Source organism: Helianthus annuus, chromosome 11, assembly GCF_002127325.2.
Source record: "Helianthus annuus cultivar XRQ/B chromosome 11, HanXRQr2.0-SUNRISE, whole genome shotgun sequence".
In the NCBI taxonomy this organism is placed as follows: Eukaryota; Viridiplantae; Streptophyta; class Magnoliopsida; order Asterales; family Asteraceae; genus Helianthus; species Helianthus annuus.
Window position 1 is genome coordinate 30,996,344 of NC_035443.2, and position 20,519 is coordinate 31,016,862.

General features: G+C 39.4%; 2 protein-coding genes across 2 annotated transcripts; both read left to right on the forward strand.

Moving 5' to 3' along the window:
* The first annotated feature begins 545 nt into the window (after window positions 1–545).
* Window positions 546–3,419, forward strand: LOC110888039 (disease resistance protein At4g27190). Its single transcript, XM_022135584.1, has one exon. It carries the CDS (start codon window positions 546–548, stop codon window positions 3,417–3,419), a length of 2,874 nt encoding a protein of 957 aa, XP_021991276.1.
* A 3,064-nt stretch (window positions 3,420–6,483) lies between these two features.
* Window positions 6,484–18,010, forward strand: LOC110888040 (disease resistance protein At4g27190). Its single transcript, XM_022135585.1, has 3 exons — window positions 6,484–6,684; window positions 6,766–6,937; window positions 15,678–18,010. Exons 1-3 carry the CDS (start codon window positions 6,484–6,486, stop codon window positions 18,008–18,010), a joined length of 2,706 nt encoding a protein of 901 aa, XP_021991277.1.
* The last annotated feature ends 2,509 nt before the right edge of the window (window positions 18,011–20,519 follow it).

Genomic DNA, 20,519 nt, shown 5'->3' on the forward strand with positions numbered 1-20,519 from the left:
ATTTAGTGTAAGAAAAATAGTTAACGAACGCAAGATATCTCAAAAAACCAAATTAGTAAAAAAAATCAAATGGGTTAAAAGTGTATATTATAGTATAAGGGATGAACATGAATTTTTTATTAAATTTACTGTTTAAACTAATTGCTCTTTTAATATAGGGTATAATATAATATAATATAAAATATAATTGTTTTTTTATTAAATTTACTGTTTAAACTAGTTGCTCTTATAATATAGAGTATAATATAATTAGGAAGCCTGTTTTGGATTTCCCAAAGCTGCTTATCATGAATTAGTAACTTATTCACCAAGGTTTTCTATATAGGACTTGATATGCATGTAAGGCCAATGCTTCTTTCGTCATTTAGAGCTAGGACAAGGAAACATAGGCATTGGAAGGATGTTTTTTTTTCAACGTATTGTTACCAAACAATTTTCCATTGCGTAGGCGTTTTTGTTTTTTGGCTTAAGGCTTGCAGCTTGCAAATTGCTATATAATCACTTGCAAAATTACGTTGTTTATCATTCACACTTCATTTCTCACCATGGATGCTATTGTTTCTGCTGTAATTGATGGCGCTAAAATAATGTTTAAGTTCACCTGGTCAAGAATCAAGACTCTTTCCAAATGTGGAAAGAACATTCTTGAACTCAGGGAACAGTTTGGAAACCTCATGGACAAAAAGTTGTTAATCGAAGAAGATATCACCTTAGCCAAAATGGAAGGGAAAACTCCAAAACCGCAAGTGATTGAATGGTTGATGAAGGTTTCTCAAGCAGAAGATGTTGTAAGGCCGCTATTAGAGATGCCTAACAAGATGATGCTCCGGTACCGCAAGTGTTGGAGACTGTCAAAGAAACTTGATCTGGTGAAGGAGCTGAATTCTATTCATTTTGAAACTGTTGCCACTGAAAGAAGCTCTCCAATAAATTCAGTGGTGGAAATTGCAGTGTCGCCTCTTGTGGGGCAGGGGGCAGCATCAAATATGAAGCGGCTTTTGGAAATCCTAAACAAGGATGATAACAGAAGGATTGCTGTCTGGGGAGAGGGTGGCATAGGGAAGACGGCTTTGATCATGAACTTGAACAATGAGCTGTGCATTTCCTCCACGAATTCTTTTGATCTTGTTATCTGGGTTCAAGTTTCAAGATCATCAGATTTGAGCACAATTCAGTCTCAGATTGCCAAGAGAATCCATTTAAAAGTGGAAGCAGGTGACACCACAAACAGTATAGCTAGCAGAATTCTTCAAAGACTGAGGCTGAGAAGGAAGATCCTCCTGATCCTTGATGATGTATGGGAAAAGATTGATCTTGATGCTGTGGGTATTCCATCAAGAGAGCCTTTCTGTAAGATCCTTTTAACCACCCGATCTCGTGATGTGTGTAGACACATGGCTGTTGATTTTTCTTTTCAGGTAAATCTCATGAGTGAAGAAGATTCTTGGAATCTTTTTGCTGAAAGTGTTGGAGCTGTGGTACATTCAGATGGGATAGAATCTCTAGCAAGAAAAATGGCTGCAAGTTGCCATGGGCTGCCATTGGCAATCAAGACTCTTGGAAACTCCATGAGGGACGTTTCACAGGTTGAGTTGTGGGAAAATGCATGTCTTAGGTGGCAGAGCTCATCACCTTTGTTCAATAACATCAATCAAGAAGTCTATCAGCATCTGGCATTGAGTTATCATTCCTTACCAAGTAAGGATCTAAAGCAATGCTTTCTTTATTGTTCTTTGTACCCAGAAAGCGTCTCAATAAATGTTGGTGAACTAATCCAATGTTGGGTGTCTGATGGCTTAATCATTGGGAATCAAACCGTAGAACAAACTTTTAATTATGGGATTGCTTTAGTTGAACGCCTGAAGAACTTGGGCCTACTTGATCACGATGCAGCAGTAGGAACAGTGAAACTACATGGCATTGTTCGTGAGTTAGCCATACGTCTTTCTAAGAGTGAAGAACTGTTTGGATTTCAATCTCAGTGCAACTCTCCATCCTATCAGATGCCAAATAAGTCTTCTAAAAGAGTTTCTTTAGTACGCTGCGGGATCACAAAGTTGCCGGTATTTCCTCTGTATTCTCTGCTAACTGTTCTGTTTCTCCAAGATAATCCTATAAAGGATATTCCAAATGAGTTCTTTCACAATCTCAAGTATCTAAGAGTACTAAATTTAAGCAAAACTCAAATTACTTCTTTGCCCTCATCTTTACTTTGCCTGAGTGAACTGCGTTCCCTCTTTCTGAGAGACTGTTCAATAGAAAAGCTACCTTCTCTTAAATCTCTCGGTAAACTCTTAGTTTTAGACCTTTCTCGAACCCAGATAAAAGCTCTTCCTGAAGGGTTAGGAAGTCTACATAGTCTAAGAGAATTAGATTTGTCATGCACACACTTTTTGGAGAGGATAATAGCTGGAAGCATATCAGGACTATCAAGTCTTGAGACTCTGAATATGTCATGTAGTGCTTTCAGTTGGAATCCCAAGATGGGTCATGCAGCTGCTCAAAGAGCAACGTTTGAGGAGTTATCATCATTGGACCACCTTTCGGCCCTTCAAATAAGGCTGGACACAGTCGAGTGTCTTGCACATGCATCTTGTTGGCTCATGAAATTAAAAAGATTTGATATTCAGATTAGTCCATGGACCCAAGACCCAAACTATCATATTGCCAAAGACAATGAAAAGAGATTGGGTCTTAGAGGAGTTAATCTTCTGCAAGAAGATTTTAAAGATTTTCTACACAACATAAATTCTCTGGATGTGTTAACGTGTGTAGGCTTGACCCGGAGACACTTGCTTAGCCTATCATCATTGATATCACTCACTATATCAAACTGCAATGATATATCATGTTTAATAAGCAAGGAAAGAAGTTCCAAGGAAATGTTTCCAAATCTAAAGCACTTGGTTCTTGATCATTTGCAAAGTTTAGAGACCATTGTTGAGGGGATTATCCGGAGAGGTGTATGCCTCAGAAAGCTGACAACGATTCAAGTTTTGGATTGCCCAATGTTAAAAGTAGCCGTATCTTATGCAATGCTTCGTCATGTTAAAAGTCTTGAAGAAGTTAAGGTAAGCGGTTGTAAAAACATGTCTTGTATCATCTATTCAGGGGAGCATCAAGAAACTGTTCCTAATTTGAGGGTCTTAGAAATGAACAACATGGCCAATTTGAGGTCAATCTGTGATGGTACATCAGTTTGTCCTGCATTGCAGCGCATTGAAGTTTCTTCTTGTCCCGAGCTGAAGGAACTTCCTCTCTCAATCTCTAATATATGTAGTTTGAAAGAGATTAAAGGTGAGATCAAATGGTGGAACAATCTAAGATGGGATGATGATGATGCTAAGAACATGTTTCTGCAATACTTTCAAGTATGTCCTGGGGAGAACTACTCATGCATGAAAGGTAAATACAAGTAAGAACATAATTTTGCTTTTTGTTTCTTTTTTAAACTTGGTGCTGTTGGCATTGACTTTCTGTTTTGTTTTTACATTTTGTGTGTTAGTTATCATACAAAAATAATATAATTACAATAACAATCTAAATATAATATAATTACAATAATAATCTAAGGGGCTGTTTGGTTGCCTCTAAATGATTCCATTAAGAGGCTACCTCTGAATTAGTAAGAGGTAAGGGTGTTTGGTTCACAAAAATAGATAAGATGATGCTGAATGGTTAAGAGACACATTTACCCTTACCCTAATAAACTTCATTAACCCTAAAACTTCAGCCACCACCACCCATGACAAACACTGCCAACCACCACCACCGGCCACCGCCAACCACCACCACCCACTACCACCACCACCCATGACAAACCAAGCATAACCACCACCACCAACACCCGTCACCGCCAAGCACCACCACCACCCGTCATCGCTAACCACCACCACCACCACCCACCAACAACACCGCCAACCACCAATGCCACCACCCGCCACCGCCAACAACCACCATCACCACCCACCAACCACCAAATACATTTTATTCAACACAAAATAGTTTAGAAGGGTAAAATAGTCATTTTGCACAGTTTTTCAGAGCTTTATCCAAACAACACTTATTGGCTCAAACACTTACTGGTTCAGGGCCTCTTACCCGATCAGACCTCTTATTAGTTTAGCACTTACTGATTCAAAGGTTGCTAAACAACCCCTAAATATTTAAAAATTACAGTAATCATCCAAATCTTTTAATAAAAATGATTTAGGAACTTGTATGCATTAAACGGTATCTTTTGGCAACTTTGAACCCGTTTGACAGCTCCCTTTAGTTAAAAAGTTAATTGGAGCAGTTTGACCAGTTCCCTTTTAGCTAAAAAGTTAACTGGAGTACTAATTTAGCCCTGTTAAGATGAACACAATCCAAATCGACCAATTCACAAGTAACCCAGACTCCCAGAGTATATTCTGCAGGGTATGTTTTTTCAACACTTCGTTTAACACTTAGACAGCATTCCTTTGTGTTTTCATTGCAGAATAAAGATACCCCCAGACTTGGGAAAAAGTTGTCCTAAAGTTCTTCAGAAGTGGCAGATAAACAGGAAGTTTAAAATTACTTATACATCTCATGGAATAAATTTGTAGCAGGACAAAGAAACAACGTTAGCAATTGTTCATGTATTTAAACTCGAGGTAGTTTGATCCTCAAGGTATTGAGGATTCGATACCCACCTGTTTAATTGGGAAAGACTGATAAGGAGTAAATTATTTTGTATCGTGCAAATAATTTGGTAATGCGCAAGTTCTATCTTCTTGTACTTTAATATTTTAGTAAGTTGTACAAGATAAATTGAAAAACAGAAGGTTGAACAGCTCTCTTAAGCAAACACAAGATGATTCGAAAAACAGAAAGTTGAACAAAACCAGTTCAACTCTTCACTGATTAAACTTCGAAATCACCAGAACACTATAAAACAACTGTCCACATGCCCTATAAATACTAAACAAGACCTAAACATACTGATAGAATCTGTAACTTCGATTAACTGAAACTAGATTACAAGATAGTTGGCCCTATTTCGAGATGGGCAAATTCTCCAGGATACAAGGTATAAACCCTATATTGATAAACATAAAACATCGACCCCCTAATCTGAAATAAAAACAGATATTAATAATACAAAATATAACTGATTGTCCCACGAACAACTCCCCACTAATTCGGTTTTCCCCACATACGTAACTTCTAATTGACTGGGTCAACTGTTAATTATGATTTAGGTTATGGGCTCATTCAATTAGGCTCAAACTGATCCAGCCCAGAAAGCTTTGAATTGTAGGTTCGTATCACATACTCAAACTCATACTCCTATCTTCTAGACATCCAAATAAACTTGATAAACATGAAAAATAAATTTAACAACTATAACCAATAATCATACTGAAAAATAATAATAAACTTAAAGACACTTTTTCGTTTCTAACAGTCAGTAATGGTCAGATTATCTTTCTGAAATGCATTATGCCTTTGATTTTCTACATTCGAAATCAAATTTCAATTCCATTCCACCGAATGAACGCTACCTAAATGACTCGGTCCATAATTGGACAAAGGAAAAAAAAATGTAATTTAGTTGTTAAACCTGTACACAGCTTTGGAGTTTAAAAGGAATGGACTTGTGGCGGTTTTCTTTTCCGGTGATATCAACGCCATTTCAGTCGAATGACTCAACTAGTACCGGTAAAACTTTCATTCTAAAATACATTAATCGTGTGATTTCCTTTCAGTTTTCGTTAGTTTCACTGCTACAATAGACTGGTTTCAATCCCTAGGCTATTTCGTAATCGAAGAAGACTGTATCGCTATTTTGAGATCTTCGACATATGTTAGGTAAGAGCCTGGGTTAGGTTTTCGATTTCTATATGAATTGTTGGTAGGTAAGAGCTACGGTTAGGTTTTCGATTTCTATATGAATTGTTGGTGATTTCCTGGAACATACAAATTTTGTTTTATATATTTTGTTCTCGAATGAATCTTATTGTAACAAGAACAAGGTGCCCCAGTAGTTGCAGAGTAGATATTCAACTTGATTAAATTTAATTTTTTAAGTATAGTTAGGAAGCCAGTTTTGGATTTCCCAAAGCTGCTTATGTATTGGTAACTTATTCACCAAGGTTTCCTAGGATTTGTTAATTGGATTTCCCAAAGCTGCTTATGTATTAGTAACTTGTTCACCAAGGTTTCCTAGGATTTGTTAATTGGATTTCCCAAAGCTGCTTATGTATTAGTAACTTGTTCACCAAGGTTTCCTAGGATTTGTTAATACTTCATGGATGTCAGAACAATGTTTTTTGTTATTTAGAGGCAGAACAAGCAACATAGGCATTGGAAGTATGTGTTCTTTTTTAAACTTATTGTTACCAAACAAACTTCCATTGCGTAGTCATTCTTGTTTTTTTTTTTGTTTAAGGGTTTCTATATAATCACAAGCAAAGTTATATTACCTGTCATCCAACCCTCATTTCTCACAGTCTCACCATGGAAGCTATAGTTTCTGCGGTCATTGATGGCGCTAAAACAGTGCTTAAGTTCACCTGGTCAAGAATTAAGACTCTTTCCGAATATGGAAAGAACATTCTTGAACTCAGGGAACAGTTTGGAAACCTCATGGACAAAAAGTTGTTAATAGAAGAAGATATCACCTTAGCCAAACTGGAAGGAAAAACTACAAAACCGCAAGTAAATGAATGGTTGATGAAGGTTTCTCGAGCAGAAGATGTTGTAAGGCCGCTGATATAGATGCCTGGCATGATGTTGCAGTGCTGGAGAGTGGCAAAGAAACTTGATCTGGTGAAGGAGCTGAATTCTACCCATTTTGAAACTGTTGCCACTGAAAGTAGCTCTCCAATAACAGCGGTGCAGGAAATGGCAGTGGCATCTCTTGTGGGGCAGGGGGCAGCATCGCAAATGAAGCAGCTTTTGGAAATCCTGTGTAGGTCCCTTTTCGCGGAGGATTACGAACCTAAACCTTGTTATACAAACCTACTAGCGAGTGCGGAATCCAAGCTAGCAAGCAAACCGAGTTAGTAGCAAGTAGAGAAACAAACACACAAAGATTCACCGATTAACACAACTTGTATTAATGCAATGAGGGTTCGGTTACAAGCTCAATGTTTACAGAAGTGTTCTATAAACTCTCTAAGTGTGTGAGTGAGTTCTGGGCAGAATGCTCTCTAAGCTTCTATCTCTCGGGTGTGTGAAAATGGCAGAACTCAGAACTAACTCACACTCAACACATGCATGGGTATATATACCCAGCTCAGCAGGTCTGGATCGAAGGATCTGATAGATGGTCCGAAGGATCATCTATCGATCATAGTTCACACGAAAGATCAGCATGGACCTCGAAGGATCATCCTTCGAGGTCTAATGGTCGAACCATGGTCGAACCATATCTTTCGATCACCTCGAAGGATCAGGTGTATCCTTCGAGGCTATCCTTCGATCAGAACATCTTTCAACTGTTGTCCAAGTCAAACCGGAGGATGGTTGACTTGGTCAACTTACAGACTACTAAGGACATCGTTTATATCAGACCGAATACAGACAAAGTACAGACACAAGTGCACCAACAAACTCCCCCTTGGCTGTAGCTTTGTCTTTGATCTCTAAGCTTTGTCTTGTTCTTCTAAAAGTGTAGACTTGTCTGGAACTTCGACAGTCTTTGGTCTTCAGGTCTTCAAGACTCTGATGTCCTATCATGTCTTCAATGCCGGAGGATCTTCAAAGTCTTCACGTCTTGAAAGTAGAAAGTGTATCAACAAACTACCCGTATCATGTAGGAAGTGTGTTGACAAACTCCCCCTTAACATAAGCTCCCCCTTGAGTTATGCTCGTGAAAAGACTTTATCTTTATGAAGTGAGATCCTTGTGGTGTTGATGATGGCCAGCGGCAACTCGATCATCTTCATCTTTTGAGCGCCTTCTCGTCGTGTCTTCATTCCAATGCTTGTCATCGACCATGTTCTCCTAGCCTTTAGAATCTGCACATGCAAGAAATCTAAACGCATAATGAGAACAACTGCTTGGAATATAGTATAAACAAATGACACACGAATAACCATGTCACAATCAAACACCGTCCGACAGTTTGAAAGTTTAAGTTTGTCAACTTTAGTTTTTAACTTTCAAACATGCAAATTTTTGACCGTTTATGAAGATTTAGTCAGTTAGGTTTTCGTTCAGGTTTCAGGTAACGAAGACTTGAGCTCCAACATCGTACGATCGAAAATAAAGTAGAAAGAAAATCTTTTTGGTTTTTATAAAGTATAAGACAACAATTTAAAATCCTTTGAGTGTTATCAAACGACATCACCGCTAATGTCGTGCTGATATGCACCAAACGACGAAACTGTTTAAAAGAAAAACAATAAAAGTTAAGCAATAAATAAATATATACAGACATTCTTTTTGCGAGTTTCGAGGGTAAGAGAATCATATCAGTGTACGGTCATGCCAAAACACTCTTGCTGTTCAGTTAGTTAACATTAAAATAAGCATCCTATAACAATTATCGGTATTGTTGTCCACTTAAGCTCAACTTATCAGATGTAATCATGGCGAGGGGATACGTTAAGGTATGATTTATACTTACCGACCGGTGTTCATCCACATCACGACACATTCCCGTATCAAGGTATGCACGAGAGTTCATCTTACCAGTGAGTATACCGATTATCATCTGTTTGACCGTATAAATTGTGAGATACTCACTTATTTTGATTTGAAAACAAGTCCTATGTGATATAATCACTTATTGATGAGGAACTTGATTTTCGTATGCATGAGGGCACAGGTGCAAGTCCGTGAACAGGTCAGTACTTTCGTACAGCAGAGAGACGAACTTGACACCCGGATAAATGTGATATTTTATCACTTATTTGTATGGACATGTGATTGTTTATCACTTATTGAGGTCGAATGCAGTATGCAATATGTACACGTATGTATAGTATCATGGAAGATCTAGACTTGCGTCCCCGTTATTTTTCGGTAAAAGATACAACCATGATACCCAGATGATAAGCAGCATAAAGACCGAATATCTCAGAACCTCGGCAATCTATCAAACGAAATTTCGGTACTAAGACCATATGCCAATGAATGGTTCCCACCTGATCTTCAGTCGATTAAGATTTATATCACCCTGCACACTTTAAAATGATTGTGAGCCTACCGATACATCTTATATAGAGCTGCTTATCGTTTTGCATTTAAGGTTTAAAGAGGTTTGGATAGACCACTGATGTACAATCATTTTCTCTTTTGCTCGCCAGGAAACTCATTTTTGTTTTTCTATTGTTTTTGTGTTTTTGAATTTTTCGATGTTTTTGGATTTTCCGATTTTTGGATTTACTCCCCCTAAAATCAATAAACTAAGACAAATTTAAAACACAAAGTTATTTACAAAAATGATTTTCCGATGCTGGTTTACTCTTGTGCTTGACCTTAATGCCGTTTACCAAAATTAAGTTTTATCCGAAAAGACTTAACAAATTTTGGAAAAATGAGTTGGCAGGTCGGTAAGCGGTGCGGACCTTGACAACATTGATGAGTTTCATATTGAAACAATCACGTGTGAGGTGATATCCGAGATCAACGTGTCAGGTCAAAGAGTGCTGTTCGAGATAATACTAATTCACAAAGTAGCTTAAATATCGACAAGTATAGGAGAGATTAAGAAATTTGAGGCATATCCTGCGACTGTTCCGTGCATTGCAAGGAATCTAAGCACTCTCCCAACTGGATATCCACCCGGTGTGGACTTCAAGGTCGAATTTGCAACTACTGAAAAGTCTCTTGACAGCAATAAGCTCATAAACCTCCGGGTCCGGCTGGTCTTCCACATTTCACCAGCGAAGGTCTTTGACTTTCTCTTTCAGAAATGGTGTGCGGATGTTCAATCCATGCCAAGGCATCGGCACACATTTCACTTCATTCGTTCCTGAGGACCCGATCAAAACCAGAAAGACCAAATTTTTTGGCACGTTCTTCATTTGGTCAAATTTTGCAACTTCATTCAGCCACATTCTCTTTTTCTTTTCTCTCTCTCCATCAAAGGCAACAATTTCTTCTGTCGCCTATCTTGTGCAAGGACATTCCACTATCAACAATCCTAAGACTATCAATAGTTCCTCCTGGAACTTCCTGCACACTCACTCAGAGATTAGTTGGAGAGAGGGACCCAAGCCATTGTGGTCTTGGGTCTTCCATTTTCATCAATGACAATAACTTCTTGTCTTTGATGGTTTGTAAATTGTGATGGTCCCCCTGATTCAGTAACCGATTTAGGTTTCCATGTCTGTTTTGTTTTATCAGTGTCATTCTTTAAAATTTTAACTTCATTACAGTTTGAAGTTTTTGAATTTGTTGATTTTACAGAAACAGATTGTTTTTGAACCACATCGGTTTTAATTGCTTTTTCGATCCTTTTGACCTGTTGGCGTTTCTGCTTCATCTCCCTTTCTTTTACAAGTCGGGGATCTTGTTTTGTGGAAACAGATGGCTTACGGTCAGTCTTGTCACGGGGATCATCAACCTTCCCTTTTTGCTTATGAAGATAAGGGCAATTCCGAATTATATGCCCAATAGTTCCACACTCAAAACATGATCTTCGTTCAACATACCTCGAAGAATCATGTGTTCTCTTAGCCGATGATGTTGAACCTTGTGAACTCGAGGTACTAGGCTTTGAGCTGTTTTGTTCATTCCTTTTCAAAACAGTAGCTTTCTTGACAAAATCTAAGTTAGATTTATTTTCAAACGTTTCAATTTTGTCCGTTCCCATCGATTTCACAAAGTTAACATTTTTCTTCTTCTTTTGATTCGGCTTCTTCTGGACTTGAGCCGGTGCCTTTCCTTTGGGCTTGGTGTGATTTTGCTGTTTTGGCATTGCTGGTAATTTCTTGTTGCCAAATTGTTTTCGAACTTCAGCCTTTGGGATTGGAGGACACTGTGTAACTGTAACATGTGGTCCTTTCTTCCCCAGAAACTTACTTGTCGAATTTTCAAAGACTTTATCGATTAAGGATTGATTAACGTTCTTAATCGGAAAATCTTTGTCTGAGTAAATTTTATCATCACCAACCAAAGTGTACAGCAAGGTCACACTCTCCGACTCCTTCTCAGACGAGGACTCAGTTGCAACAGTCTTAGCGGGTGTGGTAGGGGGATCACATAGAATGTGATTCTCAAGAGGTATGTCCTCATTTTTTACTACCGCATCAGACTTTGCTGGAGCAGCATCATCAGATTCATCATCTGAAGAATCAGCATCCTCAACCTCAACTGGAGGATCCTGTTTCTGTTCGGCAGTTACAGAAGTATCTGCTGACACATCCGAATCTGAGGATACTTCTTTCTGGTATCCGAGTCCTGCTGCAAACTCCTTCACATCAAGAGGAACAGATGGTTCGAAGAACACTCTATCCTCCTCATCAGGCATGGCATCATAATTGTGTCTGACTGGTGGTGGACATTTTTTGTATCCTATGCATGTGACATCCTTCTTTTCTTTCTGAACGTCAATGATGTGATCCAACACGTAGCTAGAGCTCAAATAGCTGTCTAGCTTGAGTTGGATTGCCTCACTTTCCGTTTTTACACAGACCATTTCTTTTTGCATTGCCTCAAGACGTGAGATGTACAAATTAATGTCCGTTTGTTTTCTGGAAACCATTTTAGTCAATTCAGTTTTGTCTTTCTTTAATGTCTCAATCATTGACTTAAATTCCTTTTCATGGTTTTCATAAAACATATTAGCTTCTGTGCATTTTGAAAGATCCACAGTCAACTTCTGATTGTGGATGAATGTCACATCATATTTTTCTTGCAAAGCGTCGTGTTTGCTTTGCAATGCACACCACTCAGCATTCAAGGAATCATGTTTGTCTTGCAAGTCAAACAAACTAGCTTGTAAAGCATCATGTTTGGCTTGCAACTCAGACATGCTTGCCTCAAACTCAGCACATTTAGCCTGTAAGCTATCACAATTATCACAGTTTACAGCAATGGGTTCATCGACACATACCTGACTTGAAGAACTGTCGACATTAGCCATAAAGGCTGAATGGAGAGAAGACGAAGTACAAGCAGCTTGATCCATCAGAACAGATCTTCTTTGAGTTTCTGCTGCAGCTTCCTCCAAAAGTTCATCAATATCAGCATCAACTGAGACACCAGATGTCTCACCCATATTCTCATCGCCTGACCCAGAAGAATCTTCATCAACACTTCTGCTGTACCCAGAAGAGTCTTCATCTTCAGACGATTCACCACCACTGGCGGAAGATTCTCCACCACTGGTGTTAACTACATCCTTCACAACTTGAGCAAAGCAAGCTGTACCATTAGGAGCATCACCACCAAACTGGATTGTCCAGTCGCAACCTTCATCCATCTGAACTACAAGTGCCCGGTTGTCTTGATTGTTGACAGGCACTAATGTACGTTCATTATTCCTGTTCTGGTTCTGCTGGTTGCCCTGGTTTCTGAAGGGGTTCTGGTTTCCATGCTGTGCTGGCTTTGCACATTCCCTCTTGAAGTGACCCCGTTCACCACAGTTGAAGCACCTTACTGCTTGTTTATCGAACCCATACTTGGTGTCTCTCTTACTTTCCAAGCTGGTTCTGCCAGTACTTTCCATCCAATCCTTTGCTCTTCTCACAGCACTAGCAAAGGCCCACTTGATATCCATCAAGTCCATCTCTTCTTTATCTATCTGCCGATAGTCTTCCTGTGTCAGATTAATGTTGCCAATCTGACCTTCTATCAATCCACAGTACGCGCTCACTATAGTGTTAAGTAGCTCCATGTGTTCCTTGGCTACTTCTACACTGACTTTTGAGAAGCTTGAAGTGTCGAGCTGTACTGTATTTGGCTTTGATTGTTGACCAGCAGATGATGTTCCTCCATAACATGCACGTTGTTGTTGAGCAGGAGGCGGAGGAGGAGGTGGTTGGATTGGATTTCCAAATATGTCTGTGGTGGGAGGCGGCTTAACAGGAACTTGTATTGGATTGCCAAAACAATCTGTACTTGTGACAAACGCCGTTTGAATTGGAGCATGTGAACCAGTTCTTGCAGACGAAGAGCTGGAAGTTCCATAATACACTTCTGGATTCTGTGGCAATGGAACTCTCTTCGCCTTCAAGGTTTCCTCCTGATCCTTGTTTTCCAAAAGCTGCACGAAGTCGTTAAAAGTTGTAGTTCTCAACGCTCCGTTATACTTAAGAATTTCCAAGAAACTACTCCATTGAGGAGGTAAGGCATCAGCAAACTTCTTTACCACCTCTGCTTGAGTTGTTGTAACTCCAAAATTGTTCAATTCAGTAAGCAGGTGATAGAACCGACTTGTCATGTCTCCCAGAGACTCCTTATCCAGGCAAGCGAAGCTGTCAAATTCTTTCTTGAGTAGGTCATGACGCAGCTGACGTGTTGCTTCATTCCCTACTCCTCTTGTTTTCAACCCGTCCCACAACTTCTTAGTTGTCTTGAAGCTGACAAACTGGTGATAAATATCCTTGCTCAAAGCCTGGGTGAGAATGGCGTATGCTTTCTTTTCCAGATCATACGTTTTCTTTTTATCTTCGGGAAGATCAGCAAATGACGCAGTCTCTGAAGCAGCAACCTCTATGGCTTGATCGAAATCTGTGGTGAAACGTATCCACAGTTCCGTATTTTGACCAAGAACATATGTTTTAAACCTCTCAGCCCATCCTGGATATTCATTCAAACTCATCAGTTTTGGGGGTCGATTCAAACTTCCTGTTTCGCTTTCGCTTAATAAGATACTTTGTACACTCGGAGTTTGACCCGTTACTAATGCCCATTGATTTGATGGTAAAGCATTTGCTTGTGAAGATGTAGATACTGGAGATTCGGCCCATGATGGTGATAGACTTGTACACGTGTATTTTCCACTATCAGGAGCCGGTGTACCCCACCATGAAGGAGTAACTCCTGAACTTGTATATTTACCACTATCTGGAGCAGGATTCCACCAACTCGGATTCATCTTTGACAAGAAAAATAAATTCTAAGTGAATAATCCGAGAGATCACACAACCGAAGGTTCCTGGTCGAAAGATCTGCAATCACAGAAAGTTGTTAACAATAAACAGATCACAATCGAAAGATATAATCTTGTTCGAAGGATCAGCAGTACTCGAAGGATTACTGTTGACTCTCGAACAATGATCTCGAAAGATTCAAGAACTCGAAGGATTCCCTTTTGAAAGATCCTTATCTTTCGAGTCAAATCCCTATCTTTCGGACACTTATCTTTCGAATAGCTAACTTCCGAAGGATCACACTTGTTCGAATGATCAACAGTGTTCGAAGGATCACTGTTGACTTTCGAGCACTGGCTTCGAAAGACTCAAAATCTCGAAAGATTCACACTTGAAAGATCCTTATCTTTCGAGATAAAACAACTATCTTTCGAAAAGATTCCCTGATCGAAAGATATGTTTCGAACTTCGAAGGACTACTCGAAAGATGTTTATCTATCGAGCTGTCACTGATCGAAGGATTGTCTTTCGATGTCGAAGGATATCTTTCGATGTCGAAGGATATCTTTCGAATGAGCACTGACACACTGACACAGATATGACGGGTTGGTGAAAAGGTGATGGGTAGGTAAGTCAACTTTCGGCAGAATGGTATGGCAGGCTGACAACTTTCCCACCAACCAAGATTTTCAAAGATAATTTACCCAAAAAGGAAAACTTAACCCAGAAACCGGTGACCGGAACCTTAACCGGAATATTTGCCGGAATTCACCAAAACACTCAAAAACAAGTTTTCAAGTTACCCAACCCAACCTTGAACACTCCCGAAGGTTTAGGAACCGTTTTTCAGTTTAAACAAGCAAGAAAACCACCAAAAACGGGTGCTAAACCAAGTGTCCAAACACACCAAACACTTGAACAAACCCGGTTTTAAACAAGGTAAAGAGCGAGGCTCTGATACCACTTGTAGGTCCCTTTTCGCGGAGGATTACGAACCTAAACCTTGTTATACAAACCTACTAGCGAGTGCGGAATCCAAGCTAGCAAGCAAACCGAGTTAGTAGCAAGTAGAGAAACAAACACACAAAGATTCACCGATTAACACAACTTGTATTAATGCAATGAGGGTTCGGTTACAAGCTCAATGTTTACAGAAGTGTTCTATAAACTCTCTAAGTGTGTGAGTGAGTTCTGGGCAGAATGCTCTCTAAGCTTCTATCTCTCGGGTGTGTGAAAATGGCAGAACTCAGAACTAACTCACACTCAACACATGCATGGGTATATATACCCAGCTCAGCAGGTCTGGATCGAAGGATCTGATAGATGGTCCGAAGGATCATCTATCGATCATAGTTCACACGAAAGATCAGCATGGACCTCGAAGGATCATCCTTCGAGGTCTAATGGTCGAACCATGGTCGAACCATATCTTTCGATCACCTCGAAGGATCAGGTGTATCCTTCGAGGCTATCCTTCGATCAGAACATCTTTCAACTGTTGTCCAAGTCAAACCGGAGGATGGTTGACTTGGTCAACTTACAGACTACTAAGGACATCGTTTATATCAGACCGAATACAGACAAAGTACAGACACAAGTGCACCAACATCCTGAAGAGGGATGATATCGGAAGAATTGCTGTTTGGGGGATGGGTGGGATAGGGAAGACAACTTTGGTCAAGAACTTGAGCAATGAGCTGTGTTTTTCCTCTCCTAATTCTTTTGATATTGTCATCTGGGTTCAAGTTTCTAGATCATTGGATTTGAGCACAATTCAGTCTCAGATTGCCAAGAGAATTCATCTAAAAGTAGAAGCAGGTGACCGCACTCACATTATAGCTAGCAAAATTCTTCGAAGACTGAAGCTGAGAAAGAAGATCCTTCTGATTCTTGATGATGTGTGGGAAATGATTGATCTTGATGCTGTGGGTGTTCCATCAAAGGATCCCTGCTGTAAGATCCTTTTAACCACTCGATCCCTTGATGTGTGCAGGCACATGGACGTTCATGTTTCTTTTCAGTTAAATCAACTGAGTGAAGAAGATGCTTGGAATCTTTTCGTGCACAGTGCTGGACCTGTACTTGATACAAATGGTATAGAATCTCCAGCAAGGAAAATTGTTGCAAGTTGCAATGGGCTGCCCTTAGCCATTAAGGCTCTTGGAAACTCAATGAGGGACAGACCACAGATCGAATTGTGGCGAAACGCGCATCTTAGGTGGCGCTGCTCATCACCTTTGTTCAAGAACATTGAGAAAGAGATATTTGGGACTCTAGCAACAAGTTATCATTTCTTACCAAGTAAGATTCTAAAACAATGCTTCTTGTTTTGTTCTTTATACCCAGCAAGCTTTTCAATAGATGTCGCTGAACTCATCCAATGTTGGGTATCTGATGGTTTAATCAATGAGAGCCAAAGTCTAGAGGAAGCACACAATTACGGGGTTGCTTTGGTTGAACACCTGAAGGACTCGTGCCTACTGGATCAAGACTCAGAAGGAACTGTGAAGATGCATGACATTTTTCGTGACTTAGCCATAGTTCTGTCCCAAAGTCAAGAATTGTTGTATGGGTTTCACACCCAGTCCGGCCTTCCATTCCATCAGATGCCAAACGAGTCTTCCCAAAGAGTTTCTTTCATACGTTGCAGGATCAAAAGGTTGCCAGAATTTCCTGTATATTCCCAGCTGACTGTCCTTTTTCTCCAAGGCAACCCTATACAGAAAATTCCAAAGAAGTTCTTTTACAATCTTGTCTCTTTAAGGGTACTAAATTTAAGCGAAACTCGAATTACTTCTTTGCCCCGATCAATTCTTTGCCTGTGTGAACTGCGTTCTCTCTTTCTTAGAAACTGTTCTATTCAAAAGCTACCTTCTCTTAAATCTCTTTGTAAACTCCTAGTTCTTGACCTTTCTAGCACCCGCATAAAAGCTCTTCCTAAAGGGTTTGGAAGTTTACGTAGTCTAAGAGAATTAAACTTGTCATGCACACCGTTTTTGAATAAAATAGTAGCAGGAAGCATATCAGGGTTATCAAGTCTCGAGACTCTATATATGTCTTCTAGTTCTTATAACTGGAACCTAAAGACTGGCAAAAATCAAGGAGCAACATTTGATGAGTTATTATCACTGGAACACCTATCAGTTCTTCAAATAAGACTGGACTCGGCCAAGTGTCTTGAATCTGCATCTTTTTGGCTCAAGAAGTTAACAAGATTTGATATCCAGATAAGACTATGGAGCCATGACTCAAACCATCATGTTGCCAAACACAATAAAAAACGATTGGTTCTTAGAGGAGTTGATATTCGGCTAGAAAACCTTCAAGATCTTCTATACAACACAAGCTCTCTAGATGTGTTAACGTGTGTTGGCATGAGTCGGAGACACTTGCTTAGCCTATCATCATTGGTATCACTCACTATATCACATTGCAATGATATAACATGTTTAATAAACAATGAAATAAGTTCCTGGGAAGTGTTTCCTAATCTACAACACTTGGTTCTTGATCATTTGCCAAATTTAGAGACTATTGTTGAGGGGATAATCCCGAGAGGCGTATTTCTCATAAAGATGACAACAATTCAAATTTTGGATTGTCCAATGTTAAAAGGAGCCGTATCTTATGCAATGCTTCGTCATGTTAAAAATCTTGAAAAGATTACAGTAAGTGGATGTGAAAACATGTCTTGTATCATCTATTCAGGGGAGCATGAAGAAACTGTTCCTAATTTGAGGGTCTTAGAGATGAACAACATGGTCAATTTGAGGTCAATCTGTTATGGTACATCGGTTTGTCCTGCATTGCAGCGGATTGAAGTTTCTTGTTGTCCCGAGTTGAAGGAACTTCCTCTCTCAGTCTCTAATTTATCCAGTTTGAAAGAGATTAGAGGTGAGATCAAGTGGTGGAACAATTTAAGATGGGAGGATGATGATGCTAAAAATATGTTTCTACGGTACTTTCAAGCATACCCTAGGGAGAATTGCTCATGAAATGAAAATACAAGTAAGAACATAATATTGAATCATAATTTTGCTCTTTGTTAATTTTCTTTTAACTTGGTGCTGTTGGCATTGATTTTCTGTTTTGTTCATACATCTAGCGTGTTAGTGTTAGCACATTGGCGGATCTTAAACTTAGTTTTCGGTAAAATCAGGGGGCTGGAGTAAATACATATAATTTTTTCAGAAATTTTCGGTAAAATTTACACCACTAAGCGAAGAAAAAACAGGAGGGACCGGGGACCCCCCTGCCCCAAGCTAAGCTCTGTAGTACTGTAATGATCTAGATCTAGATCTTCACATTACAGAAATAATCTAAATCTTTAAGTAAAATGATTTAGGAAATTATATTCATTAAATGGAATCTTTGGGCAACTTTCAACCCGATTGACCGTTCACTATTAGTTAAATCGTTGATTGGATCCTTTTAGCTAAAAATTTAGTTGGAGTACTAATGTGGCCCGGTTAAGATAGACACAATCCAAATCACCCAAATCGTAAGTAACCCAGCCTCCCAAAGTATTAGCATATATTCTGTAGGGTATAGTTTATGGGTTTTTAACACTTTGTTGCAACACCTAGACAACATTCCTTTGTGTTTTCATTGCAGAATACAGATACCCACAGACTTGGGAAGAAGTTGTCCTAAAGTTCCTCGGGAAGCCGCAGATAAATGGGAAGTTTATAAATTACTACTTGTAATTCTCATGGAATAGAAGTGTAGCAGGAATAAAAAAAAATGTTAGCATTTACTTGTGTAAGGTGGTCATCACTGCGAGAAATGATGATGTTGCCATTATCTTGACAGTGAGACGTTTGTACATTGGTGTACTCTAACCTTTAAAGGAAAAGTTGAGTGAAGAGCAACTATATATCCTTTGTTTGTGTAGTGCTTCTTTCTTTGTTGTTATAATGTTGAATATGGAAGCATCTGATACATGCGGAATTGAGGGTCTGCTTCCATATGTGAAATCATTTATTCTCGCAGATTTGAGGACTTGATATTCATGTATTTAAACGCGAGGTCGTTTGATCCTCAAGGTATCGAGGACCCGATACCCACCTATTTGTTGGTAATCGAACTTGCAAATCACAGGTATGAATATCAAAGAATTGAGAATCAAGGATAATAAACTTGCTTGTATTGAATGAAAAGTGATGATTACAATTGACATACATGAACCCTATATATACTATACGAATAGGTGCGATTGAACAGTTGCGTCTCCTCTTGAATCGATGTGTCTCCTTGCGAACAGTCGCGTCTTCCTTGTGTTGCCGCCGTTTCTGAAGAGGTATGTCTCCAGGAGAGGCGTCCCTTGATTAAGTGTAGGTTACAATCTTTCACTTTGTCGCATCCGGTCCTCGCACTTACTAACTAATCTAATTATAACATAAAACTAACTAACTACTAATTACAGAACCACCCCTATACCTATATTTAGTTTAAAACATCAATACTCCCCCATAAACTAAATATAGTTTAACATAGGTCTTGAACTTGCTCGACTTGCAGTAGCATTGGTTCCTCTTCCAATGTGAGGTTGGCTTCTTGTTGCGTGTCTTTCTCCTTTTCCTTCCACTTGGTGCAATCTCTTGCAAAATGACCAAGTTCTCCACAATCATAACATCTGAACTTGCTCTTGTCTTGGTTTCTTGGACCCATTTCTTTTCCACGTCCTCTTCCTCATTTGAAAGATCCTTGTCCTTGACTTCTGCCATGGTTTTGAACACCACGACCTTTTCCATGATGCAAACTTTCAAATTGGTTATCTGCACGTGCCATCATGAGTCCTCCTTGATTATTATCTTCTTGCTTGTCTTGACTTTTGAGACGTTCTTCAAAAGCTATTATTCTTCCCACTGCTTCTTCAAATGACATTTTGTCTATTTCTGAATATTGTTCGATATTTGCCACGATGGGTAGGAACTTCTTCGGAACGGAGATAAGTAACTTCCTTACGAGTTTCTTGTCTTTGATAGTGGTACCGAGAGTTTTAAATTTGGCTTTTATACCACTCAACTTGCTTGCGAAACTACTTACTGTTTCGTTCTCATCCATCTTTAGAACTTCTAGTTCGCTCCTCAAAGTTTGTAGACGTGCTTCTTCTGAACCATATCTGCTCTGAGATAACGAACTTTGATTGCATCCCATACTTCCTTTGCTTTTTCGTATTGCGCAACTTGCATCAAAACATCTTCCGGTAACGTTTGGAAGATAAGTGCTTTCGTTGTGTGCGCCTTCTTTTCATTTATCCCTTCCGTTGAAACAACTGTTTCCCAAAGACTATATGCCTTCAAGATTGTTTCCATCATAACTGCCCATTGGGTGTAATTCGCCTCTTTCAATTTTGGGCATTGGAGAGATACATTCCCTTGCTCGTGGAGTGCCGTTGATGCGTTTCCATCTTTTTCTGTCATGCCTCCTTTCTTTCTCGCCTTGCTTTTCTTGCCTATCTTGCTTATGATCGGATGATCCCTTTCTTGACCGCGTAGATCA